Raw genomic sequence first — 14,596 nt, forward strand, 5'->3', positions numbered from 1 at the left:
AAATATATTACCAAAAAAACTTGAATTAAAATGTGAGAAGATTATAAGGAAATTAACATTTTCTTCCACGATTAATGATTTTACAGACAAATAGCATTGTTTCTAACTTTGAAGGTGACCCATGAAAAGGGTGTCTTGCAACCTTTATGTTCTCTCCCTTCATTGGTCTCCCCTCCCTTGGCTCACAGGTCATACATGAATGTAGTCAAGAGCTTATATTTTAAGGGATTTTTCAGAGTGATTTCAATAAAAATCTATTGTAGTTATTTAGTATTAATTGTTGTTGTTGCTTATCTTTAAGCTTAAATTATGGGAAAAAATGATGTCACAATGTATGTTAAAAAATTTAATTCTATTTTTTTATTGGGTGGGATGAAAACTAACTAATTTGGGAATTAGGTATTAAATATATTTTTCTTGTAATTATTTTTTTTTTTTTATCACCTAGGTCTAAGAAATTTCCCCAATAAAATAATAAACAAACAAAGAGACGTGCACAATCAAAAATGGATTTCTATGTCCCTTTCACTTGATCATGCTGACATTATTAAATATTTTTTTTTTAATAGGGGAGAGGGAAGGCTCGAACCCATGGTTTGAGGTATCGAATCGGATCGGTCGATTTTTTCCGGTTCGAATCGGTATCAGTCGAGACCGATCCTGATACCGATCCGATCCAGCTGCATGGACAAAGGTAAAAATGTAAAAAAAAATTTAAGAAAACAGGGACAAAGGTGTCATATTTGCCCAAGTTTGGGCAATCCCAATCTGTATCGGCCGTTCCAATCCGATCCAGCCGATACCGAGATCACGAACCATGCTCGAACCTGAGACCTCTTGGTAGGGTAGATGAACCAAATCCGTCACCGCAAACGTCATCCTCCCTCTGCAAACCATGAAATCCTCTATTTAAACTCTTCTTAGGGCTTCTGTAATGTTCATCCCCAGACCCCAAGACCCCTCGTCCCAACAATCTAAGATCCCACATATAGCATTAATGGAGCATCATCGGCACTTCCTTCTCGTGACATTCCCAGCTCAAGGCCAAATCAACCCTAGCCTTCAATTCGCCAAGCGCCTCATAAGCACTGGTGTACGAGTCACCTTTGCCAACACTGTTTCCGCACAGCGACGAATGTCGAATACTTCCTCTGTTCCCCATGGCCTAACCTTTGCTCCTTTCTCCGATGGCTATGACGATGGATTGAAACCCAATGTCGACAATATCGAACACTTCATGTCTGAATTCCAACGCCGTGGATCTGAAACACTCACAGACCTTGTCCTAGACCAATCCAACAAAGCTTCCCCAATCACCTGCATAGTCTACACCCCTCTCCTAACTTGGGCAGCTGATGTTGCACGCAAGCTACATCTACCTTCGGCTCTTCTATTTATTCAACCAGCAACTGTGTTTGACGTCTACTACTACTATTTCAATGGCTATAGTGATTTAATTGCCAACAGAAGTGATCCCTCTTCTTCTATTGATCTCCCTGGGCTGCTACCTCTCACCTGTCGAGATCTTCCTTCCTTCTTCCTCCCATCAAACACTTATGCTTTCGCCCTCAAGGGATTCAAAGAGCAGTTGGAGGCCTTGGAAAAAGAAACCAAGCCACAAGTCCTTGTGAACACCTTTGATGCCTTGGAACCCCAAGGATTAAAAGCTGTTCAAAAGCTTAATTTGGTCGCTATTGGGCCTTTAATTCCTTCGGCTTACTTAGATGGCAAAGACCCATCTGATAAATCCTTCGGAGCAGATCTATTTAAGGGTTCAAAGGATTATATCGAATGGTTGAACTCAAAGCCAAATTCTTCTGTGGTTTATGTTTCTTTTGGAAGCATTGCTGAGCTACCAAAACGGCAAATGGAAGCTATTGCCAATGGGTTATTGCAAAGTCGCCGACCGTTCTTGTGGGTTATTCGACGGCCGGAGAATGAAGCGGAAAGTGAAGAAAACAAGATATTGGATCGGTTAGAAGAATTGAATGAAGAAGGGTTGATAGTTCCTTGGTGTTCACAGGTTGAGGTTCTATCTCATGCTTCGATGGGTTGTTTTGTGACACATTGTGGGTGGAATTCTACGCTGGAGAGTCTTGTAACTGGAGTACCTGTGGTGGCATTTCCACAATGGACAGATCAACCTACGAATGCGAAGCTAATACAAGATGTGTGGAAAACGGGAATTAGGGTTAGGGCTAATGAGGAAGATGAAGGGATAGTAGAGAGTGAGGAGCTTGTGAGGTGCTTGGAAATGGTGATGGAAGGAGAGAGTGCAGAGGAGATGAGGAAGAACGCAAAGCATTGGAAGGATTTGGCTACAGAAGCTGCCAAGGATGGGGGCTCTTCGGATAAGAATCTTAGAGCATTTGTGGATGAAATGGAAAGAGAAAGAGAGTGTTATAGAATTGTGTGTAATGAATGATATAAAAAAAAAAACCAATCAATAAAATTTTTTTTTTTTTGGGTGAACAAACCAATTAATATTCGATATATAAAAAAAGAAAGACATATCAACAGAAATTGAAATGTATATATGATGCTAGTCCAAGCTTCTGGAAGAAAATCTTTTGACTTTGGCATTACATTGCCCCACTTTCTCTTTTCCTTTCTTGGAGTACCATCGCAAGTTAGATGAGTCAGAACAACGAAATTTTTTTCTACCACATGAATAAGTTTTCAAGTGCAGAGGATCTAAGACTCCTAAGACTCTTGAGTCCAGATCGGTTGCGTGTACCCAAAGAATAATTTCATTTGTATAATTGTATTAAGAGAAAGAATAAAGGAGAAAGAGTATGCACGGTAGGACAGGGAGACAGAGAAACAAAAACAAAAATGCAAGCAAAATGAGGTTACCCCACTATGGGCAAGGGGGATGAGGATTCATCTACCCACAAATGACAAGCTAAAAAAAACGAAATCATGGTCTATGATGAACATCAATCCGCACCTCTTCTTGAATTAGAGGGGGGAAAGCTTGGAGAGAAAGAGAGTAGATGTGAGGAGCCTATTTTGCTAGATGGGAATTCCCTCCCTGTAGCATTGAGTAATTTTCCAACGAATATCAGCAATGTTAGGCTGTAGAAACCGCCAATTTTGCAAGACAAACCAATGAATTTTACCACTGTAGACTGCAATCGTCATAGCCATCGAATCCGATTCAATCCAAAGACTTTGGATCCCCATATGCATTGCAGTCAGAATACCTTTGATCGAACTCTGGAATTCCGCTTCATTGTTTGTTTTAATTCCAAGGAAATCACCAAAACATGAGATAATTCTCGAATCATGGTCGTGAATCACACCGTCAGCCTCAACCCTTTTCGGATGATAAACCCAAAATCACACTGGCCAATCGAAAACTGCCACGTGTCCCGACCCAAGTAGGAAGACCATCCCAAGGCCGGCCACCTTACCTCTCACTTGATTCGCCTAGATAGGAAATGACCAAGTCCAGGTACCATAAGCTACTTCCACCAACAAGGAATCCAGGTACTACACACAAGCATCCACCGCCAACGACAAGATATACATCATCTCATGGATACAGGGTATCGCCAACCAACAACATGAGGCCCAGATGGACTCATACATCAAGGATCTTATCCAACACGCTAGGACGGTTAAATGTCTATCTACCAAGAACATCTACCCTACCGGGACTCTATCTCCCGTAAGGGAACAACCAAGCAGGAGAAGAATCCTACCACCTAGGAACTCTATCTACTACGAGGGCTACCCGTCATCAACTTGGACTCTCCACACCGCCATACTCTACTGTAAATGCGAAGCTACTCTACCCCATCAACCCATCTTGAATTCTAACTATTCATTTGTTTGCTCAGAGAGATCTAACTTAGGCATCGGAGAGTCCTAGGCCGGAATCACATCGGTTCTCCTTTGTCACCCAGGTCCTTTTGTAGGTTATGACACTCGAAGGGACCACCAGGCGATTTCTTGACGCAACAGATTGGTGCCATCTGGGGGAACAACGTTAGCCAACATATCTACTGGCTCGATTCCTCAACTACTCAATGGCACCATGACGTAAGAAGACCGCTCCCTCCACCAACAATGCTGCAAGGGAGAGGAATGGATCACCTCCACCAGAGAGCTTGCATTGCAGAGCCAATGACCATGTCTCTCTGGAGAGGGAGATCCCAGAGAATGACTAGGTTGAGGTAGGCGACCTCAACCACGAAGTAGCCGTGGAACCAGTGCTTGACCCTAATGCCCCGACGACCGTGGGTCAGATCAATGACTTACAACGACAAATCCTCAATGACCAACGATTCTTTCGAGACTATCTGAGGCAGCGGGCGACGTCCCACCGCCATAGGGCGTTGTCACCACCAAGGACAGAGCCCATCCCTCGACAAGAGCAAAACCCTAGGAGGTCGCCTCCTAGGGGTGAAAGGTCAGAGAGACTCGCGAGACATGCAAGTCCCACTCACCAGCAGGGAGATCCTTCACATCATCCCAGGAGGACGGCGGACTTGCTAGTACGATTAGGACGTGGGGTGACACCAACACATAGGTCCGTGGTACCTAGTCCAGAAGGTTCGATCAGGAGGCCGATGATCCAAGGTCGACTATGAGGAAGTCATATACCAAGACGGAGTAGGACCTACCGAGAAGAAAGTCCTTCACATTCACCCCAAGGTTCGTCGCGACGTGACCACTCACCATCCCGCCAACACTCAAGGTGGGAGGGAACTTCAAGGAGAGATCGAGAGCGAGGCCGCAGTGAGCGTCCTGCCAGGCGTGATGGACAATCGCGAGAAGAGGAGTTAGACAAAAAAACTCTAAGATTTGGACGAAAAGTTGGAAGGGCAATAAGCATTACCATCAAGTTTCTATACAAGAACAAGACCCTATATAATCTCTTTCATAAGGACCATATCATGTTTCATTTTGGAATATTACAATCGTCATATCAATCATAGATATTCTTTCATCAAGTTTGGAATGACACATCACACTATGAAGGACTGGAAGACAAGTATAATATCAACGAAACATATCAGAATAATTTTCATATTTCCTTGTGGAATAACAAAGTAAAGAAACGACATACAAAATTTGCTACACCATCAGATTTGGAATGGTTTCACAGACCTCCATACTTAGTAATCTTACCATATTATCTGAAATATGTAAATTGTCACAAATGCTTATTATGGCTAGATGAGATTCGAATAATTCAAAATAATATGGGATTAGATTAAGACCTGCCTAAAAGGTCTGTAACCCCATTTCTCCCGTATTTTTGAATGTTCGATCTTTGTTCTGTCCCTTTGTAAGAGCATCTATCATATTATCCTTCGATTGCACATCCATCAAAGTGATGATTCTGTGTTCTGTCAGATAATTCAGCATGGCCTGTTTCAGCTTGATATGCCTCCTCTTTCCATTAAAGAGTGAGTTGTTTACTATTATTTTTGTAGCTTGATTATCATAGTATATAAATAGAGAGTTTAATTTCAAACTTCTCAATGGAATTTCCATAATCAAATCTTTGATCCTCTCTGCTTCATCTCCTGCAGAAGCTAGATCAACAAGTTCTGATTCTATAGATGACAAAATAATATAAGTCTATCTCTTGGATTTCCATGCAACAGCTGCTCCACCTAGAATATCTTTCCAAAATTGGAGGATGTCCAATGGCACACCTTAGAGTACCCTTAAGGTATCTCATGAGCCTCATCAGAGCATCCTAATGCTCTTTGCCAGAATTACTAGTGAATCGACTCAGCAGGCCTACCGTAAAGGCTATGTCTGGTCTAGTACAACTCATTACATACATGAGATTACCAATCAGTTTAGAATAATCCAACTGATTCACAGTTTCACCTGTATTATGTTTCATCCGTTTGTTATAGTCGTAAGGTGTCTCAATCGGTTTACAATCACTGTATCCCCATTTAGAAAGTAGTTTCTGAATGTAATGAGTTTGGCTAAGGGCGATCCCTTGCCTATCAAAATTTACTTTCATATCAAGAATGGTGTCTACTACACCAAGATCTTTCATGTCAAATTTTTTAGACAAGGTTATTTTAATGTCACTCACTACAGAATGATCAGAACCAAGAATCAACATGTCGTCTACATAAAAGCAAATAATCGTAACCTTATTTGACACAAACCAAAAGTAAAGATATTTATCGAGTTACTAGTATGAAAACCAAAGCTCTTTACTATTTTATCAAACTTTTCATGCCACAATTTAGGTACTTGTTTAAGATCATATAAAGATTTGTTCAACTTACAAACTCTCTTTTCAAAACCTTCCATGAGAAACCCTTCAGGTTGGTTCATGTAGATTTCTTCCATTAGGTCTCCATTAAGGAAGGTCATTTTCACATTCATTTGATGCACAACATAGTGCTCAATAGATGTCAAAGCAACAAGAATCCTTATTGTAACCAAGTGATAGATTGATGAGTAGATATCAAAATAATCTATCCCACTAACTTGAGTATAGCCTTTAGCTAGTAAACATGCTTTATACCGGGCTATAGATCCGTCAAGATTAACTTTCTTCCTCAAAACTTATTTACAACCTATCGTTTTAGCCCCTTTAGGCAAATTAACGAGATGTCAGGTCTTATTATGCATTAAAGAGTTCATTTCTTCATCAATAGCTCCTTTCCATAATAGTGAGTCCCTAGATCTCATCGTTTCCTTAAAGTTGAATGGATCAGTCTCTAAATAGTAAGTCACAAAAGTCCTCACCAAAATTCTTGGGTACTCGATCCATAGTAGAAACTTTTCTAGGCTCTGATTCAGGGAGCATTGTGGGAGTAGTGTCAGAAATAATTGGTTCAGATTTCAAAGGTGATTGTGTAACCATTCCTATCAGACCTAATAAGGTCATGCTTTTGTCTTTGAGAAATTTATACTAAAAAAACACAGCATCCCTAGATTCTATCACCACATTGGTTGAGAGATCCAAAAATCGGTCTACAGCACTGTCTTCTGCACATCCTAGATACACACAATTGTTGGTTCTAGTTCTCACCTTAGGTCTCCTAGGGTCTTGTATCCTTACATAAGCTATACAGCCCCAAGTTTTAAGACAAATCTACAGGGATGGTTATCCCAAATTTTATAAGGAGTAGAAGTCAACTTAGAGTGTGGTAACCTATTCAAAATATGATTGGCAGTCAACACTGCTTCTCCCCAATAACAAGCAGATATGCCAGTTGTCAATAACATAGAGTTTAACATTTCTGTCAACGTCCTGTTCTTACGTTCAGCTATGCCGTTTGATTGAGGTGAGTAAGGAGCAGTAGTTTCAAGTATTATGCCCTGAGAGGCACAAAATTTCTTGAACTCTGACAATTTATATTCTCCTCCTCTATCACTTCTAAGTCTTTTAATATTTAAGTTCAACTGATTTTCTACTCGATTCTTAAGAATTTTAAATTTTATCAAAAGCTTCATCTTTCGATTTTAACAGATAAATATGACAATACCTAGAAAATTCATCTATAAAAGTAATTAAATACTTCTGACCACCTTTGGTAGTGAAACTTTTAAAATCACAAAAGTCAGAATGTATTAATTCAAAAAGTTGTTACTCCTAAAAACTGAATGGAAAGATTTTCTATTAATTTTGGTTTGAGCACACACTTCACATCTGTCAAATTTAATCGAAGTCTATAATGGTAAATTATGAGTTTTAGCTAGTTTGAGTAATTTCCTATAATTCACATGTCCTAATCTACAATGAAATGTTTTAGGATTAAGTAAACTTGAACTAACTTGATTAATTGCCTCATAAGCTAAACTTAATCTATACATGTCATTGACTAAATAAGCACAACCAAAATAATGAGAGTTAACAGACAAAGTTACTCTACCACCATGAAAAGAAACACACATGCCAGCATCACATAATAGGCTAAGTGAAATTAAATTCTTTCCAAAATCAGAAACTATTTTACCATCTTTTAAAAATTAAAGTCTTACCTAAAGACAAGACCAGATTTGCAGTTCCTTTCTGAGTCACCTCTACTGATGCTCCATTGGCAACTGTAACTATCTCTACTAGTTTGGCTTTCTCAGTCAGCAAGGTCCTGCTGTTGCACACATGACAGGTTGCTGTAGTTGCCAACCACCAATCTAAAGAAGATCTGGCCTCACCCTTTCTAACCATGGCAACAAAATTTGTAGGCTCAATCTTATCCACCATCATGTGGACTTCCTTCTTTGGTGTGTCAGAATTCCCCTTTTTAGGGTGTCTACACTCAGATTCATAGTGACCCCACTTGTCAAGCCTGCCCCTAACTGGCTAAAAAATTTGAATGAAGGATAGGGACCCCGGATAAGACATCCAAACACACTGTGGAGTATCACTCTAGTGATTGAATTTAATGGAGAACCCCTGAGGATGTCCTCCCACATACCTGTCAGAAGATGGATTGCAGACCCTTGTAGTTGCACTGCCCACAACATAATGTACTGCATAAACTCCAGGTACTCTCTCTCTTACCCATAAATGTGGGACCCACCTCGAAAAGATGTGTGTTAAGCCCTGGGTGTGATGTTGGTACAAGGCCCAAGCCCTGGGTCAAGCTTCTGTGCAAGCGCAGAGAAATTACAGCTTTATTGCATTCTCTAGGCGATGCACTGGGCGATTGACCAAACGTCCAGTGAATCGCCCAGAGTGGCTGAATTGATTATTTTTGACTCCAGACATGTGGGAACCACCCATATAGACCATGGGCACCCTCTAGGGGTAGATGGAAATTTTAGGAGCCATCACCTACCCTCGAACCCTTATGGACCCCACTAGAGTGGCCAGAATGGCCCAAAATCAGTTTAAAGAATGCATTCTGGAGGAGGGGGCTGGCTGCCAAACAGGCCCTAAGTTGGGTTGGCCTATAAATAGGCAAACCCAACCCAGCCGTGGAGGGGGAGAAAGGAGAGAAAAAGAGAAGGAAAAGAGAGAGAAAGGAAGAAGAAGAGAAGGAGAAGAAGAGGAGAAGGAGAACACTAGGCAGCTTATCTAGCCTCTGATTCTACCAGCTCACCCAGTCCATCTCCGGTATATATCTATACCTCTATATGTTGCTACTGCTGTTCTCTATTTTCTCCTATGAAACTCTGCTCTGTGGAGGTGAATCTGGCCAAGGACAGCCCAGAACACCTTGGGGCTGCCTTGTGCTGCCTCAGATCTGACTTGTAAACCTATTGCATGTAAGATCTGAGCATGTTAACATGATTTAATCTCCTATTTCATACTTGAGACTGAAATCGGTCTCTGTGCCAGACTGCACTGCCTAGTTGCACCCAGAATAGACAGCCTGGGTTTGGATCTGTGCACAGAGGCTGCTCCTTGTCTAGCCCTGTGTTGGAACAGCTTCACACCACCATATTACACGTGGAATCATCCTTGCATGCAGCCCAAGCCATGGCCTTAAGCTGGAATACAGCTGGGTTGCTGTTCTCTAAGCTAATTGGGTAGCTCCTGGCTGCCAAATGGTGGGCCTAGGCCATGATCCATGTGGACCATTGGAATCCACTCCTCTTGGGGTCTCCAGCAACCCTACATGCATTGATGATCGATCTTAGCACTGTCCATGATGAAAAATCCAAGATTTGGAGCCTGTTCACGCTTTAAACAGGCTCTGGGCGATTGCCCTATCGCCCAGAGAATTAAATTGGATTGTAATTAAATTGGATTGTATTGTTGTCCTACCTCTGTGGGCCTTCACCAGTGGGCCATGTATAGTGTGAGAATTTAGTAAATGACCAAAATGCCCCTCTTCACATCTGTTCACTATTATCCATACCTTGGGCACCCAAGTGGGCCTACAGGGCCTGGCAACCCTGCCAGTGGTGGTTCAACTGAACTGCTGACCTGCGGACTGATTTGTAAAACTATTAGGACCATATACAACTAATTACACTGGTAAATACCAAATCTGACCCTGATCCACATCTCTGGATGATGCACCGGGACATGGACCCTAAGGCCCAGTGCAAGACCCGAAGAATTCCAAGTGATACCAGACTGAGCACCGAGTCAGACCAGTGAACCTAGATCAGCACTAGGATTATCCAAAATAGTTTTGAATATTAAATAATACATTTCTGATTTATTACTTTAGGATTTGATCCCACGCTCAAGGTGCACTGCTAGACACCAGCTGGAACTGAACCTGTAGGACCTGACCAAGTGAGTGGAATGTCATCATGTATGTAGATGTAACATAATTAATATGCTGAAATGAATCTTATCATACTAATACTGTGTTATATATTTAATTCATAAATCTAGAAATCTAGAAACAACATTGTGTACTGACTGTTGGAATCTATGGTTGAATATTGTCTGCTGAATGTGATTGTTTGACTAGATGTCGTAGTCGGCTTGGAAATGAGGCCTACAGTAGCCCATAGAATGGAATGTGGTTGACACCACCCGACTCATACGATACCATATAGACATGGGGCTAGAGTTTCATCACCCGTGCTGCGCACCCGTGCCAACAGGGGTTAAGGTGTTGGATGCCTGTGGGAGTGACCATATGAATGAGAAAAGAAAAGAAAAGAAAAGAAAAGAAAAGAAAAGAAAAGAAAGAAATATGATTGCACCGAAAAGGTGATTATGGGCTATAAGCTGGGCTATAAGCCAGAGAAAAGAAAAGAAAAGAACAGGATGGATGCCTCACAGGTTAATCACAGAGGGCTGGTCGAGCTGACCTTGGTGAATGAATGCGGGAGCTGACTGGTCCTCTCTAACAACTAAATGGGAGTATCGCGGGAAGGGTCAAAAGCCCGCACCAGGGATACATGTATTGAGGATTATAGTAGCACTAACCTGCCTTAGTTGTGATGTTCGGTGGCTAATAAATAATTGAACTGCACCTCACGTAGGACTTATATGATTATGATTGCATATGCATGCATGATGATATGTTTCATTCACGGGCTCGATGGAGCTCACACTCTGTTATTTATGTTTTTCTATTAAATGATCCTACAGGTGGATGTCATTGTGGCGGGGAGACTTATTACCAGGAGGAGAGCCATGGTGGTTATGACTATATTGGTGTGGACCTTCATGGAGGTCATACCGTTGATGCGAGTATTCTCAGTGGTCACTGAAGATGACCCGTGAAGGATGCTGTTGATGTTTTTTTGTCTTGGGGACTCCTTTTTGTTTTTGACAGAAGTTTCTCCCCGTTTCTGCTTTTAGTTTTCTTCTTCTTTTTGGAGCTCGAGTTACCTCGCCCTGCATATATTTTCTTTTGCTTTAAAAGTTGTATATGGTAACTACTACTGTTCTGTCTGTGGGAGTAAGAGAGGGAATGATCGAACACATTATTGTACATATTATCATTTCCTGTACTGCTATGCTTCTTATATGTTTTAATGTAAATATAGTTTTCTGTAGCACTCTGAGTTTGATATGTTGTATTATGGTGGATGTATATCTGTGAATGGATTAACTGCTTCTAGATCCGTGGGATTTGACGGATTGCTAGCATGCAATTCGGGTCACCTACCTAATCCTCCGAGGGGGTGGTTTGGGGTGTGACAAAGTTTGGTATCAGAGCGTGAATCTCTTTCTACATTCACAGACAGCGGAATAGGAATAATAAAAATTGTAAGAAATTATAACATGTAATAATTAAAAGCTATGAGGGGGTAAATGAAATGTAAATAAAGATAGAACACATATATTGAGCATTAATAAAGTTAACTGTGGCCGAAGCCACTACATAAGTTCAGTGGAAGTACTACTTCCAAATACATTTGCTGGAACAAAAAACAAAAAAAAACTACATAAACCATGATAAAAAACAAAAAAGGGAGAGAAACTACATCAGGTCAAACTAAATATAACTCATGCTGGAAGGCTACTCCTCGGGAGGTATGTTGGTCGGTGGAGGCTGAATCTATTGGGAGTCGACGAGATAGTAGGAGTCCCAGAAGTCAAAGTGCTGCTCCAAAGAACCTACTCTCCGCTCCAGGGAAGTAAAGCCCTGATCTATCCGCATTGACATCTGTGTCAGCTGGGTGCAAAGGCCCTGAAACTGTGCCATCATGTCGGACCATCCATAAGACTCTGACACCTAAGAACTAGTAGCACCGGTCGGCTCATAGGTGGGAAAATCTACAAACTATGCCCCAGTACCCTCTAGATCACCCTGTTCATCCAACCCAACCTCCTGCTCCTGCTCCATCTCCATCTCCTCTCCACCCTCAGGATCACCCTCAGGCTCCCCCAGCATTTTCATCTTCTGGATCAAGGTCTTGCTAATAGGTCTCAACCTGTCCCCATCCGTGTACTCTCCAGCTAGAGGAACACCAAAGTACTGAAATACTAGGGTTAGGGACTTCCCATAGGGTAGGTTCCCATCAGACGGGTTCTGAGTGTAATAGAGCATCACCTACATCAGCAAATATGGAAGGTTGATCACCGGACCCCCCTTACCAGCCCCCAATAGACAATAGGTAATATAAGCCCGGAGCATAGAAATACTACCCCGGTTACCGCCCTTTGGATATATGTTTTAGGAGATGCATCTGCTAATGATCCTAGCTACAGGCTTATAGTCAGCCTTAGACTTCGGAACCCCTTCTGTTCCAGTCAATGCTTTGAAGACCATCCTCCTAGTCTCTAGAGAAAACATGTCAGAAATGTCTATCCTAGGCTTGTAATAGCATCTATTGCCTGTGTTGGGCAGTCCCAATATCTCTGCTAAGATGGCAATGGTAAGTCTGATATCCACCCCCTTTACCCTACTCTCCAGACCGAATCCTTGTGCCCCAGATGGTACAAGGTTGCAATAAAAATACCGAACTAGGTTCGGGTAGCACAGCTGTGTGGATGACAACATAGATGTCCAGTCTAGGGCATTAAACCTAGCATACATGCGTACTGGTGTAAGTCATCCAGCTGCACCATCCTCCCATTCACTATATTCTTGGACTTAAGTTTTGCCCAGTCCCTTGAGTGCTCAAACCTAGAGAACCAATGGCGATCGAACTCTGGTTCTTCGGATGAAGAATCCTCTCCCGATGAGGCAGCGGGTAGCGTAGATGGTGAAGAAGGTGCGGGATCAGACCGCAGCCGCTTGCGTGTCACCTCCTTCCTCGTTGTACTATGCCTACCACTTGTAGACATGGTGCTGCAAGCAAGAAGAAAGAATAAAACAAAATTAGAGCACCAAAATCTATAGTTATAACTAAAAAGAATATAAAAAAAAACTGTGGACAGCAGTCCAAAATAGAAGAAAAATGTGATGAACTTACCCTAGACTCGCGTGGGTGCGCGGGGGACTCGTACAAACACGTGGATTTGGTGTGGAAGTAGTTAAAGAAGTCCTTGGAGCTCCTCCCTAGGAGTTTAGGAAGCTTCGGATTAAAAATGAAGTGAAAAGGACAGCTCTCGGACTGATATAGCCTGGGCCCCGATTCTCTGGGCGATGGGGCCTAACGCCCAGAGAATTGCCCAGAGAATGAAATTTCAGCGGGCCGGTTTTGAAATGTTTACACATGGACTTATTGATTCCACCCTAAAATAATATAATAAACATAATTACAACATTTAAATGATTATGTGAATAAAAATAAATAAATAAATAAATATATATATAATAATATAAATAAATAAATAATAATAAATATTAATGAACAAATAAAGCAATAATGGGAATATTACATAGGTATAGACTAATGAAGTAAGCAGTGAGAGGTTTAAGGAAATAAAACTTTCTCTTTTTTTTTAAATGGCTTATTTTAGAAATAATTTATACAATCTAAATATTATGTGTTTATATACATGTGTTTACGAACCACTGTATGAGTGATGCTGTGCAAACTAGAACATAGATACATAGGTATGTTGAATTGTGTGGTTGTAGAATTTCGGGGAACGTAGGCCCTACCATACCCATAGCCTAGTCCAACAAGGATTTGACCTAATAGGCTGGCAAGTAAGACTTGAACCCTGTAGGTACTGAAACACTGTGTGCAACCTCGAGCTGACCTATTTATTTTTCCTGTCTAGGCTGCTTAATTTTCCTATAGTGCCATACTAAATTTTAAGATTAAGTAACCATAGTGACCTGATACTTAGAACTTTTCCATGACAGGACCTTATTGCGTTGTTCGGGCTTGAAGACCCCAACAACATGCGTTACATTAGACAACTGAGGAAGTGATTAGCTCGGATATGAGAGATACAATCCCATGCTGAGAACCGGTTAGTGGTTTACCTGGCACTTGCAAATACCAGTGGGCCTGAGGGTCGTGCCATCTACCTTTCCTTAGCTGACGTGGTTAGGAGTGACATAGGATACCTTTACGTGCAGGCTATTATCACTGGGTAGAAGTTGCAGAGGCTTGCATGCTAGACGCAGGTATAAAATTTGGGAAATTGCTATTTAAGATAAATTTTTCAACATAATATCATTCATAACAAATCACATCATAAAACACTCCATGAGCATAAAACACTTATAAAAAACAATTAATAAGTAACATACCTCACTGGAACGATGACATAATTTTACTGGAACTGTGGAATAGATAATGTACATGTGATAGTTAGGAATTATATGTTAACCTCGATAAG

The 14,596-nt window shown here is 41.4% G+C and overlaps 1 protein-coding gene across 1 annotated transcript; it reads left to right on the forward strand.

The window, feature by feature from the left end:
• Positions 1-981: 981 nt before the first annotated feature.
• LOC122660310 (phloretin 4'-O-glucosyltransferase-like) lies at positions 982-2,446 on the forward strand. The gene has a single exon (XM_043855553.1). The coding sequence runs from the start codon at positions 998-1,000 to the stop codon at positions 2,423-2,425; it is 1,428 nt and encodes a 475-aa protein (XP_043711488.1). The 5' UTR covers positions 982-997; the 3' UTR covers positions 2,426-2,446.
• Positions 2,447-14,596: the final 12,150 nt, after the last annotated feature.

Source organism: Telopea speciosissima, chromosome 4 (assembly GCF_018873765.1).
Source record: "Telopea speciosissima isolate NSW1024214 ecotype Mountain lineage chromosome 4, Tspe_v1, whole genome shotgun sequence".
Lineage (NCBI taxonomy): Eukaryota > Viridiplantae > Streptophyta > Magnoliopsida > Proteales > Proteaceae > Telopea > Telopea speciosissima.